General features: G+C 38.8%; 1 protein-coding gene across 1 annotated transcript in view; it reads right to left on the bottom strand.

The window, feature by feature from the left end:
• Positions 1-14020, bottom strand: part of SEL1L3 (SEL1L family member 3) — a gene marked incomplete at its 5' end in the record, with an annotated part of 29235 nt that overhangs the window by 8509 nt on the left and 6706 nt on the right. Inside the window, 10 exons of the mRNA XM_029087161.1 lie at positions 10-131; positions 1442-1514; positions 1609-1711; positions 3475-3602; positions 4907-5016; positions 7157-7241; positions 7351-7441; positions 9854-9937; positions 10343-10470; positions 12130-12306. Coding sequence (XP_028942994.1) covers positions 10-131; positions 1442-1514; positions 1609-1711; positions 3475-3602; positions 4907-5016; positions 7157-7241; positions 7351-7441; positions 9854-9937; positions 10343-10470; positions 12130-12306 — 1101 coding nt within the window. The remainder of the gene's footprint in view (positions 1-9; positions 132-1441; positions 1515-1608; positions 1712-3474; positions 3603-4906; positions 5017-7156; positions 7242-7350; positions 7442-9853; positions 9938-10342; positions 10471-12129; positions 12307-14020) is intronic.

Here is a 14020-nt window from a genome sequence, read left to right as displayed (position 1 = left end):
CTGCTGTGCTAAATTGTTTGAAAAAGAAGATTCATCTTGCTGCACTAGTCTGGTACCATCCTCGGTGCTGTTCCCTGAGGAAGAAGGTTCATCTGATGATGGGTCTGATCTTGTTCCAGGGGAATTATGGGCTTCAGAAAAATGTCAAAAGATATTATTTAAAAAGATGCCACTGTGTCTAGGAAGTCTGTTTATCAATATTTAAATATTATGTGATATAAAATCACATATAAAAATAATGTTCAAAGGTTAGGAAATATTGAAAGAAGAATATCTGTAACTTTAACTATATACTTTGTACAGATGTAGTATGATTCTCAAGTTACATAAATTATAGCCAGCACGAAAAGAAAGCAGGGTTTCAGAACTATTTCCATAGTCAGCATGTTATTCACAGCTACATGGCTTCAATGCTGTCTAGGAATTATAAATTAAAATAATATTTTCTTATTTATTTTTTTAAATACTATTCCCTAGAGGTGTAGGTTGCCAATGTGGAAAGTAATTTTTTCTGTATTTTATTACAGAAGTACGTCAGAAAACAGTATTTTCTGACATAGGCTTAAGCTGCCTACTGGGGTTAAACCACAACATGAGAAAATGTATTTAGAGGAAGCAATTATTTTCCTAACTGGTAATATTAATTTCACAACTTTGCAATCAAGATCCTGTCTTGCAATTTGAAGTGAAACACTTGGTTGAAGCTGGCAATGCTTTTTAAATGAAGACTCATTATTTTTGCATGTGATAAGAGGGGTTTTTTCCCCCCTTTTCTGAGCAATGTGGTTTTCTCTCAGATTCCTCTTTCAATACAGTAAGAGTTTTAAGAGACTGAGGTCTGGCCTTTGGTTCTCTGTCCCTTAATATTCTCCCATCAGGAAAGAGAACATACAGCAAACCTTTCTAGTTGAGGACACGAGGAGTCTGCAAGTACTGACAATGTATTTACTCATTCTGTTACTGGTCTGAAGAGGCTGAACTGCCTCCTCCTGAGTCACTCCAATGTACCAGCTCTCTGAACTTTACTTTTATTTTTTCTCCCTCCTTGTATCTGAATGGATCCAGTCATATGAAACAGGGAATACAGTCTCATGGCATATTGCAGAGACAACATATGAAATCAAATTGAATTACTCTAACACTACTGCATGTTGAGAGATGGGAAATAATCTCTTATTTCCAGTCATAATCTCGTGCAGTTAATGTTTTTATTAAGAATCTCCTTTATCAAGGGAAATTCTCCAGACACTGACAGGTTTAAACCTCTGCCTCACTTCATCCACCCCTTTCCAATGATTAAAAAAATGACTTGTGTGTCAAAGAAGCTGCTGTTCAGAGGTACCACTACCAAATATAGAATTCCTGCTTTTATTTTTTGAAGTTTTTACTGAAATAAAAAGATCACTCCTCTTTCTTCAGTTTTACTATGACAAATACTTACCAGATAAAGACTGAAAATACTGCACTGCAAATGCAACCAGAATCGATAAAAGAAAGGTTCCCACGAAGTAGATCTGTGACAGTAATTTTAAAAACATAATTAGAGCAGTGCAAAGCCAAGGTAGTGCTCCAAATGAGTTGTGCATGTACCAAAGAAGGAATACTTACCAGAGTGGATTGTAAAATACTGTTCCAGAAAACTCTTATGTGAAAATAAAGCAATGCTAATGAGCACGGACTAATAGACTCTTGGTTACTATTATTCCAACACCTACAACAAGAAGATAAGAACAACTAATTAGTCCTTGTCTACAATTTTGTGGCATCTGTCATCTGGGAATCTCAAGTGGATTTGCAGCAACCTCAGTAACCCAGAAAAACTAGCAGATGATATCATCACTATGTCACAGATGGCAAAGTAAAAATTCACAGAAATACCAGATTAACCTCACTAATCACAGAACACCTTACCCTGAAGTGTATTTTTTAATTTTCTTATTAGTCAACAATGGGTCTAAGCATCCAGGCTACCCTTGCCAAACAGTCACAGTACAAGGTTGTACCCAAGATGCTTTGTTCTAACTAACGTGAGTCAACAGCAGGAGGACTTGATTTAAGATCAGATGTAAAAAATTTAGTTGCTGATGTAGGATGCTGGTGCCTAAAAACCCTTTAGAGACAATGGAGTACTACACAGTGCAGTCAGAGCTTGAAGAGTGCTTTAGCTGACTAGCTATGAGGTGTCTGTAGTGGGGTTAGCTGAGTGGCTTCCTCAGTTCCATCAGTTAGGACTTCACCTACTAGGAGAGTTTAGGCAGCTGAATCACAGGAACCTATTTTAAACTACAATTGATTATTTTCTACCAGGCTGAGGATGGAGGGGTGAGTGGAGGTGGGGAGTATATATATAGAGAGACATACAACATTTTTATATAAAGATACATGTAATTTATATATAAAATTACATAGGATTTATGTATTTTATATATATATATATATATAAAGTACATGCACTTCTGGACAAAAGAGTATGATGATGGAAAAACCCCTCAGTGCTGTCAACTCTGGGGTTACTCTCACTGCAAAGCAGATGGATTCAGCCCAAGTGAAGGCAGAATTCAGGCTCAAGCTTCCAATCCCAGATGGACCAGCTGGTCCAGAAGCCCTATTTACCTGACTGGTAATTTCATGTGGAGTGGAGGTAATTTAGGGTACAAGTTCAGGCTAACTGCAGTGAAGAACAATTTCAGCAGATTGTTGGTGAATTGACAAATTAGGTTTTAATGTTGATACCATCTCCACTTTTTTTGGGTCACACAGCACTCAGTAGCAAAACAGCAGATAAACCACTCATTCTTGGTTCACAGCCTCATGTATTAACTGTTAGCTTCTCCTTCTTTAAATATCTGAAAGGCAATTACACAAATTCCCCAAACACTGTGCAAGCTTCCCATTCCCACTGTGCTTTCCAACACATGTTGCTTTACCCAGGTAAAGGAAACTGAAGTTCTGTACTGGAACCAGAGCTCTCTAGGTGGTTTGTGCATGAACAGTGCTAGCACAGGCAGTTCAGTCCTGTAACCTTCTCACAAATCTAATATTCTGTGCCATGACATCTGTGCCAGGCTGGAGTATCTTTGCAGAATAAATAGGAAGGACTGCTATTATCCCAGTTACATACTTTTAAGTTCTGTATTAAATTATACTATATTTATCATTAAAAGATTGTTTTGGATTGTATACAAATTGTTAGTACCTAACTTAAGAACTTAAATGTATCAAATTGGAAAAGACCTCCTGGATCATTAAATCCAGCTCCTGCTATTTCAAGTAACCACATATAATCAGGTCCCTTTAACAGGCATAAACTGACATACACTTAGGTAATTTACACATTTCAAGCATGTTGACCTTAACCTGCCTTAAATCATACAAGTGAACAAAGTTAATAATTACAGGAGTTGCTGTTCCCCAAAGTAAATGCTACTCACATGGAAAAACAGAAGATGCTGATTAAAGGGAAAAAAGACCCACCTGTAATAAAGTTCCTGAAGAAGTGACACATTACTAGAATGCAATGCCTGATCAATTTCCAAGTAATCCAGAATGTAGGAAGGTATGGAGTTGCCCTCTTCTATGACAAGGGCCAAATTAAAGAAACCCTAACAATAAAGAAGCATACACACTTTTTAACCATTAATTTTTCATATGTATATTTAAGGTCTAGTGTAAGCATCAGGTATCTAAATAATTATAACTGTCTTCTAAAAATTAATTTAGTATAATGTGATCTTCACTGAATAATAATGAGAACCTTCTCTCCTAACCCTATAGCCAGGTAAATACTGAAAATGTAAAGGAATTAGCATTCATCTGTTGTAACACTGTTTTCTTAGAAACCATTTGGAAAAAGATCTGAGTTTTCTCACTTTTAGTTGCTCTGTAAACACAGCCACAGTATTAAACTGTAATCTTTTATCTACCAGGGAAATATACACTGAAAACAGAAAAGGATTCCTGTCCTGTTACTGTTTGATTCCCCTCCACCTAGTTCTATAGATGAACAGCAATCTGAACAGTGAAATTCAGAGTAGAAATTTCCTCCAGACAATTTAAGTCCTTAATCTTACAGTTTTACCTTCTTGGACAAGTCTTAGGCAACCCTATGTCTCTTCAGAGCCATGAAGATGAACACACATGAGATGTATTACAGGATTTCCCATCAGTTTGGCTTTTATAATTTAAAGTAAACGTTCATGCATCTCTTCTTTCCTTTGCTACTTCAGCAGTAATGTTTTGTCTCAGTATCCTCAAGACAGAACCCAACTATGCTACCTCTAATAAATTCACATACAAGATACTGTCTGGGGGCATTGTCATAGGGTCAGGGAGAACAGAGTATTGTACCCAGGACACTTCAGGAAGGTCTGAGGACAGGAAACTCGGTGCTGAAACACTGCATGTCTTTGGTAATGTGATGTGGTGTATCTTTTCATTATAAAGCACTTTAAGATGAAGCCTTTGTTGTCGGACTGAACAAAATTCCCCCTAGGATTCACACAATATACCAAGGGAAATGGGCCAGTCATCTTGTTTATATCCTAAAAGAGCAGAGGATAGGACTGGAATACAGTCCAGCAGTCTATTAATTCTTCCTCTTGCAGTAGCAAAAATACCAAGGTCACAACAGAATCAGTTGTGCCAAGGTAAGGTAGCACTGAACCAGGCCATTCACCTCTAGCTTTCAAAACAGCCCAATTCTAGGACTGTCCATCTATGCGAGCTTTACCTTCTATTGTCATGAAACAGCAACTACTGACTCACTAGGTATTTTGAAATAATTATAACTTATTCTAGCAGGTTTCTTTGGTGCAGATGTAGCCAAGCAGAATAACCAATCTCAGATAAATCCTCAGATTGTTCTAAACTCTGATGTTTTATAAACACATTCCAACTGCAGACCCACCTGTGAATCTCCCTCTAAGGCAGCCTGTGCATACATCCGCATTGAGAGCTCAAGGTCTTTAGACTGGTTCTGGTAACCATAGTAGTAGAAATCGCCCATCTTCAAATAAGCTGCGGGAGAAATCAGTAGCAGATCATTTAGAGTATTTGTAGAAAGAGAATTAACCAATTATTAATGTGATGGAGAAGTTAATAGTAATTATATTTAAAGCATCATTTTGAAAAAAGGCTACTCTCTCTGATTGCCTCTTTGGCTACTTTGCATCAGTCTGTCCACCAAAAATATTTATCCTGGACAAAATTTGTCATGGTTTCTTTCTAATGAATTTAGTGAATGATATTGCTACTTTTACAAAAACTGAGACTTAGAGACTTTATACTGCATTCCTTCTTTACTTGCTGAATCTGTCTTTGGGCTACCTGTAGCCTTACTATTCAGGTTAGCCCTATTAACTTGATGAGATTTAAAAACATGCTGTCTAAGTGTTTGTTCTGTACCTGTCACTATGGTGGCTGAACCCACCCCAAAAGTTTCAAAACTTTGCTGACAATAATTTCATTAGTTTCAAATCCAACCTGACCCAGGACAATGGTAGGTATAGAATTTTCCTGGTCTAGAAGGAAGCAATGCCAAACAAATATTTTACAAGTATCTTTTCCGTGATATTGCACAGTAATGAAATGCGCCAACAGAGCAGGCACTGACCCAGACAGGAGCAAGCATGACATCGCACTCATCTAAGATAAAGAGTTTAAAAACTTCCATGACCATGTCTACGCTTATCTAACCTCAACTTTCCCCAAATGGTTTGTAACACTTCTACACCTTGCCTTGTGCACCTGTCTGTGGCAGCTGCCCAGAAATCCCACCTGTTTTTACAGTGGACTATAGCAGGGTTCTTCCAGGAAGCAAGTCCGTCACGACCCAACAGCAAAGGCAGAAAGCCTATGTGGATGGGCTGGCAAAGATGCAGAGTGGAAGGCCTTGAATGCTATAGTGAATCATCAAGAAGAGAGTTCCCCTCAACCACATCAACTGCATCATTCCAGCCCTGGCCCAGAGAGCACTCCTGCAGTAGGCAGTGGCCCTGAGGTCACCCTGTGTTGCACCAATAACATAGCCCTGGAAATCTCTCTGCCAGGGTTAGACTCTCATTCCCAGGCCGTACAACTGGGGATTCAATCCTGCAGTACTGCAGAGAGGGGTCTGAGATAAAACTCCCCTTATGTTACCCATGTGAAGAAGAAATAAAGTAATAAAATCCTTCCCTTGTTGAACCCAGGAAGTCTTCTCTCCTTTCCTTGAATGGAATCACAGTCTCACCCCATGAGTCTGACCTTCAGAAGCTTCTCTAATGTAAGATTGTACCAGTGGATCTCCCAAACTGCATCTTGCTAAGGTGTCTACAAACTCCTCACAAAAGCTAACTGGGTTTGTCAGCTCCTGTGGCATCAGGCTGTATCAACGTGGTACTCAGTTTCCACACTGCTGTGTATTTAAATTAATAGCTTGAATTATTTTTACACTTCACTTTTCCATGTGTTTGTTACAAAGCACTTACACCTCTTTGTGAGACAATTAGACCAATGTTTTCAAACGTTGTATAGCTCTTTCAAAGGCACCAAAATGACTTAGTCACTAAAGTCACAGATACAGTAAAATTTAAGGCTGGAGGAATGTATTTTATATGTAAATAAACTTTTTTCCCCCCACCCAACAGAGAATCCTTTAGTTCCCCAAGGTAAGCCATGCCAATGTTGATAAACTCTGTACCCTAACAGAAAAACTCATCATAAATTAGATAAGGAATCCTTTAGTCTTCATTAGTTTCTCATGACTCAATTATGATATGGAAGTATATTTGCTTTTGGATTTCCTCTTTGATAAACTAAACAGCATGAACTCCTAAAGTCTACTGCTATCTTTCTTTCTTAAACCTTGAGTCAAATGTTCAGGCTCCTAAATATGAAGCCTCTTCTCAGGGCTTAGGGTTGGTTTTTTTTTGGGTTTTTTTTGTATTTTATTAAAATTTTATCCATTTTTTGCCAGGAAAAGGAAATTCTCAGAAAAGCTGTGCTGAAACACAACACTAAAAATAACTTTGTTCTCTCTGATATTCCTATCAAAACACTAAAAAGCAGGGATTACTCTTTTCTTAACTTTGTCACTCATATAGAAATTGTAACAAATGTAGGTCTTTAAATTGAAAAAAGGTAAAATTAAAATTCAGAAATAATTCCTTATACATACCAAATGATGGTGCATTGACTTGAGAAACAGAGAAATTATAGTATCTCCAAACACAATCAGTTGCTAGATATTTCCTTGCTAGGTCCTGGAAAGAAAATAATTGATCTATTCATATCACAGACAAGAGATGAGGATCACATTATTACTAACAAGTGTTCCTTTTAGGATAATGCATTGTGAATACATTTACTTACTGGTCTTTCTTCACAGATGTGTGCTAAATTTGACTGTGACACTTCAATCCCAGTTTCAGCCGCTAAAACATAATGCAGCAGAGCTTCATGCCTAATGTTAGGTAAAATAAATTAGTAAAAAACCTAACAAAAATAACATACATTTTACTATAGTGAAAAAACCCCCACTAAATAAATTTATAAAATCACTTAAGAGCAAAATTTTGGTATAAGGTTGAAAAGCAAGAGGCTGGCAAATGCATGCAACGGCTACATCTACTGGCAATGCTTGGTGTAACAAGCCATGCTGGATCTCAAGAATCTGCAGGGTACTCTCTTGCATTGAAGTTAGATTGGCTCCAGTCTGCATTTACTCTAAGTGCAAGACTGATTATAAAGCTGAATTGATATCAAGCCCAATTATCTAGTTAAATGTTTCAGATAAAACATTCTTGAAAGACTCTTACCTCCTCCACTTAAAAAAACCCCACGGTTAACTTAGCTGTGTGTATATCTGTCAAACATTCATCTGAGTACTTCTTTGATATGCTTTACCCTTTTATTTCTATGACTTGTTTGTCTTGTCCTTCTATACTATGGGATTTTTGGAACAGTAAGTGTCTCTCATTATATCTGAATGTGTGAATAAAATAAGAGCCTCAGTCCCTCAACGGACTCTAGACACTCACTGACTGTAAGGCAAGTCATAAAAGCTAATTCCACATTTGCAGTATAGCAATTCAGCATTGCAGTACAGTGGTACAGCACTGCTCATGATTCCAGAGGGGACCATCTCTTTCATGTTCTCTGTCACTCATCTCCTCAATATTATAAAGACCAAGTATTCAAAATTAAGAGGAAGTCTTTAAAATAATATGTTTGGTTTCAAAAGTGCAAGATTTAAGAAACACTGGGTGTGCTTTTTTCCTGCTAAAGCTTCTTATTAAAGAGTCATGCTTCTAGTAATTTTCTCCACAACACAAAGCTAAAACCATGGCAAGTGTCAGAGTTCAATGGTTTGTTTAACTGGAAGGAAATATGGTTAAATACGCATTTGACTTCAAGAGTAGGTGCTTAAGCAAAGAAACTTTAAATGAAATTGTGAAAGCAGTCATCCATACAGAATTAGCAGGTGTAACCTCCTATTTTGCAACTGCTTCTGCATGGCTACAAATTCTTTCCTGTGCTTGCTCTGTAAAAACATCTGGGACAATGGACACCTGGTACCACAGAAGGAATTCAGGATACCTAAGCTGGGAAGTTTGTTCTTCTGATCCTTAAGTCTCAAAGGGCAATTCAGAAAAGAAGCTACATTTAAGGCCTTTAAATCAGTCTCTGAAGATCAAACTACCATGACCAACAGGTGTGTAGAACACGTGGCAGCTAATACCAGTGACTGAGGAACATGCACTACTTGGCCTGCTTGGCAGTTTAACAATTTACACGTGTGCAACATACACAAAGAAGTATTCAGAAGCAAAGATTTCAACATTAACACACTCCTAAAACCAGAGATGACTAGGACCTGTATTTATAAGTGAGTATCCATACACTCCCAGTACTGGCACCTCAGGTGGGACTCCAGCAGATTCTTCCTGCTAGCTGTTCAGAACAGACCTCCTGGGATCTCAATGCTCTCTCTACCTGTCACGTGCACAGGACTTTCAGGCAACTGTATGCAGAGCGAGCAGGGTAGAGTCACAGGCTTGTGCATCAGAACATTGCTATAAAAATATGAACTGAGAGTCTTTCAGTGTTGAAAAGTGAGGTCAAGTCTCAGGGGAAATGTCTGTAACGGATTGAATAAATTTTTTCTAGGAATGGGTTACTCCAATAGAGTCCACTGACAGATTCCTGCAGATCTCCTAAGCCTGAAGCACTAACTAAGTACTAGCAGAAGAAGGCTGCAGGACTAAACAAGCCATTTTCTTAAGCATGTATGACAGTCTGGTGCCTGCATGTACAGCACCTCATGCTTATGCCTATAGGTTGCTGCAAAAATGGAGCATTAACCTGGAGGTTATTTTGAAACCCCTTGGTTGGCTCACTGGATATTGTGGCGTCCTATTATACTTTACAGAAAAGATAATATTAACTACATACAGAAAAAGAACAAATCTAATCTAGTAGCCTGAGCTTTCATGACATGGAATTACACAGAAGAGAAAAGGCAAAGTGTGGTTTTTGGAATAGAAAGAATATTAGAAGTGAAAGGTGTTCCTCTGGCTAATCCAGCGCGCACTGCATGCTACAGCACTATGGGATGAAAATCACAGAGAGCAGATACAACACTATTTCACTCTACAAACTCCCTCTTTCTCACTTGATTCTGTCAGAACAGTTGAATTATGCTTCAGGTCAACTCCTCCCTTTTATGTCAATGGGTGCTTTTCTACTGATTTCAGTGGTGCTGCTATTTGTGGGGTTTTTTTTGAGGTGATGGCCCAATATTAGTTATTTTATCATGCTATGAAGTAAGTTAAAATAATAGAAAATGAACTTTAAGAGAAAAGAACAAACATACCATGAAAGTTCCAGATAAGCATTGAGAGCTTTTCTGATGACGTGACCTAAGTAGCCGTTCTTCTCTGCAATGTGTTTTGCCCAGCTGTAGAAAAGAGCAAACAATAAGAAAGGAACAGCTGTGCTCCAATAAAGTTATCCCAACTCACATTGACTCAAAGGACACAGAAGGATATTGGATCACCTTCTGACTTCTTCCATAAGGCAAACTATGGGATTTCACAGTCATTGCTTTGTTAGATACAACCTCTCTGAGTTGTTCCAGAAAAAAAAGTACTAAAAGTACTCAGCATCTCTCAAAATCTACTGATCATTTAAATAATACACATATTTGTGTTAATCAAACTTTACTGCAGAAGAACCTTTTGTCAAGGAGGTAAGCACTATGAAGTACAATATGCTTACACTACAGACTTAAAAAAAATCACCAATAATCAAAATAATCCCACCAGAAAAACATTCTTCCATAACAAATAGTTTCACTCCTTACATCACAGCTTTTTCTGGATCCCGAGGGAAGTCCTCCATATTTCCTGTGATGTAGTACAGAGAACACCGTAAAGTCCCTTCTATATGTCCTCCTTGGGCAGCTTTATAGAAGTAGCGTGCAGCAACTGTCTATGAAGAAACAAGACACAATTAGCAACTCTGCATTATTAACATTTATTGAGGTTTTTTTCCTGGGACTCATATCATCAAGTGAATTAAGAGAGGCAATTGGCTAATGAGGGCAAGCCAGTTTAACTTCTTTTAATGTACTTAGGAGAACTGAATTCCTTTCTTCTAACTTTTTTAATAGTTTAGGCTGGAAAAGGGTTTTTAAAAACACAAAGTCTGGTAATACATTAAAAGCCAAATAGAAAAGTATCTAAATATGTAACTAACATCTTGTAGCATACAAGTCCAGTCTGCATTGACAAAAGCAAAATTAGTTATTCACTGGTACGGAGATGGATAAGGGATCCTGGAGAAGTGAGACATAACAGGACTTTTGCACTGGCAATGCTTAAGTGAAGGCTGGGGAGCAGTGGCAATGCTCACTATGTCCAGCAGTGCACAGACGTAGGGCTCAAGCCCCTGAAACTGGCTCGTAAAAGATAACACAGGCTGAGTAGTCAGGGCCAGGGCTGGAGAAGCTGGAGGGCTGTGTGAGGCTGTGTGACTCTCCATGTTTTACACTCAGAAACAGTAATCTGTAATGTAAAGAAAAGCACCATACAGCCTGAAGTAATTTATTTCAGGAAATTTTTAACCATTGATAGATGTTTCCTGTGATTAAGCATGGACTTCAGAGTATCTGTGACAGCCATTACAAAGTACTTCTTTCCCATGGCTCTGGTGGATAAAGAAACCTGGGCACATTTAAGTGTTCTCTTACAATCAGTCCACTCTGAAATGTGTCCTTGCAGAAACAGAACATGTTTATAAAATGCATGTGTTGGTGAGCACCGCTGCTGTGGCAGCAGAAATGCTCACAGTCTGGAGTATATCTAGATTTCAGAACTCAAAGGCCACACTGGAAACATCTTTTAGCTCCACACACAAGGTCTGCTTGCATTTCTTACAGCCTACGTTTGTGCTGTCGGACGTGAACTACTTACACAGAGCATTTTTTGCAAAGTTAATTAAAAGAAATATAACCAAAGTAGATCCTTCCTATTAGAGGAAAATAACTTTTCTCACCGACATGTGCAAAATTAAATAAATGGACCACATCACAGAAAATAAAAATAGTGCAGTTTATCAAGACTGTATTAAACAGTTACATCTGGAACTCTAGCTCGAAGGTGTTTTATTGCTGTTCTGAGGTTCACTGAAGCTATGCGAATGTAGCATAGCTGATTACAAGCTCAGGGACAAGGTTCTGCTGCTTTCATCTCTCAGAAAGTATGCTTTCCCTATATCCTCTCCAATCCAAAACTGAGAGAAACCGAAAGGATCACACGATGTGAGAGCGCACACTATCCTGACTGGTGTCACTGGAAGGAAGAAAGTAGAGGCAGTCCCTGGAGCTAAACTGCACCTGCTTTGTTTCTAAATTAAAGCAACACAAACACATGCACATTAAGCATGACTGAGATATTTGAGTAACATCTCTCTCTCTCTCTCTCTCTCGTTCTCTTTCAGCAATCTGACTAACTAGCCAGTAACACTCTTCTTTGTGACAAAAGGTATCAAAAATCAGACTCAGAGTGGACACAGCAGTCTCAAGAATGAAGAAAAACCTTCTAAACTGGGCCCTAATGTAAGAAATAGTACTACTAAATATTTACTCACTTGATTTCTACCAGGTACTCCAGGGTAAATCCCATCTAAATAAAGGACACCAAGGTTGTACGATGCATCTGGATTTCCCAGTTCTTCAGCAATTAACCAGTGTTCAGCTGCTTTTCTGTAGTCTCTTTTAAAATTGTGGTAATACCATCCCAATCCATTCACTGCCTGGGGCAAGCCCTTAGGAAAGGAGAAAAGCAGTCTCAGGTCACACATTTGATTCTGCTTTGGATCACTTCAAAATTCCAACTTGCTGCTTGACTTTGGTTGCTCTCATGACCTTGCTGACATTCTAGATGACTGGCACAAGGATCCAGCCAAAATCATACTGATCTGGGACTAAGGGATATAAAGGTTTGCTGGCTTTTTTTCACACCATTCTTCCTGTGGCCTCATATTGAGAGCAAAGAATAAGACTCCAGTATTGTCTTACTCTATAGTCTCAGCTGTGTCTGCATTCAGATTTCTACCTGTTGACAAGAACAAACTGCGATTGTTTTTCACTTGTTTCCTCTGCAAAGCCAAAATGGGGCACTTATTCTTGTGAACTCCCAAAACCTGGTTGACAGAATTAGCAATAAAAATCCCCACTTCTTTTAAACTAGAGCATTTCCCTAAGAATAAATAGGAAGCAATGAACACAGAACTTTACGATCCTGTTTTCAAAACATATTTGACCAACATCATACAGTACAGATCTGCTTAAGATACTGCTACATGCTATTACCAAGTTGCATCTTTCCATCAATAATTATAGATCAAGAGAAGAAAATCTTCCTGGGACAGTTTTTATTTTGGTTGCAATGAGTCACCATCTCCTTGCATAAACAGGTGGATCATATGATGGCTGCAAGTATGCCAGGAGCTCAAATTACTTGGTACCAATAAACCCAAACATGGTATTTACCCCTATTTTATAACGTGTGTTTAATAGCAACCATGCCAGAACAGTGATATAAGGTAAAAACTACCTAAAAAATCTCAGTGCACTAATAGAAGTTATTTGCTTGCTACTGTTGGCTTCTACACTGCACAGCCTCCTTCTGTAACCTCTATAGGAAGAGCTGCATACTGCTGGCCCTTATAAAGGCCCTCTAGAAAAGGATTTCTATTCACAGAATCACAGAATGGTCGGGGTTGCAAGGGACCTCTGGAGATCATCGAGTCCAATCCCCTGCCAAAGCAGGTTTACCTAGAGCAGGTGAAAAAAAGTCAAGAAGTTTTTCCTCATCTTCAGATGGAACTTCCTGTGTTCCAGTTCATGCCCATTGCCCCTTGTCCTGTTGCTGAGCACCACTGAAGAGAGTCTGGCCCCATCCTCTCGACACCTGCCCCTTAGGTATTTATAAGCATTGATAATATCCCCTCTCAGTTTTCTCTTCTCCAGGCTAAACACACCGAGGTTTCTCAGCCTTTTGTGGTGGACTTGGCAGCGTTAGGATTTCAGTTGGACTTGGCAGTGTTAGGTTTTCAGTTGGATTTGATTATCTTAAAGGTCTTTTCCAACCAAATTCTTTTTTATAGTGGTCAGCAGTGAAGTCCTATTGTCATTGTCAGTAATTTAACTAGTTCTGGTTCTAGAGCTAGGAAGCTATTCAGGGTCTGGGTACTCTTACATTTTTATACTACGGACCAGACCATGGCCCAGGTAATCTGAATGTACTAGATATGGAGTGAGGCTCCTCTTCTCTGGGGTGGCTGTCAATGTTTCCCCCTGCTATTGCAAAAACAGAAGGCTTTGGGACATCCAGGTCTTCCCCCTGAAGTAGAGAAGAGTTGGCCAGAAAGAGCGCATACAGTCTTTTTCCAGTCACCAGTATCCCGTGGAGGAGTTCTAACTCTAAGCAGAGAGAACTAGCCATAAACTACCACAGCTCAGGGGTGGTAGGACAGG

Source organism: Antrostomus carolinensis, unplaced genomic scaffold (assembly GCF_000700745.2).
Source record: "Antrostomus carolinensis isolate BGI_N321 unplaced genomic scaffold, ASM70074v2 scaffold2861, whole genome shotgun sequence".
NCBI lineage: Eukaryota > Metazoa > Chordata > Aves > Caprimulgiformes > Caprimulgidae > Antrostomus > Antrostomus carolinensis.
Note: the sequence above shows the minus strand (reverse complement) of the source record. Positions and strands in the feature narration are given on the sequence as shown.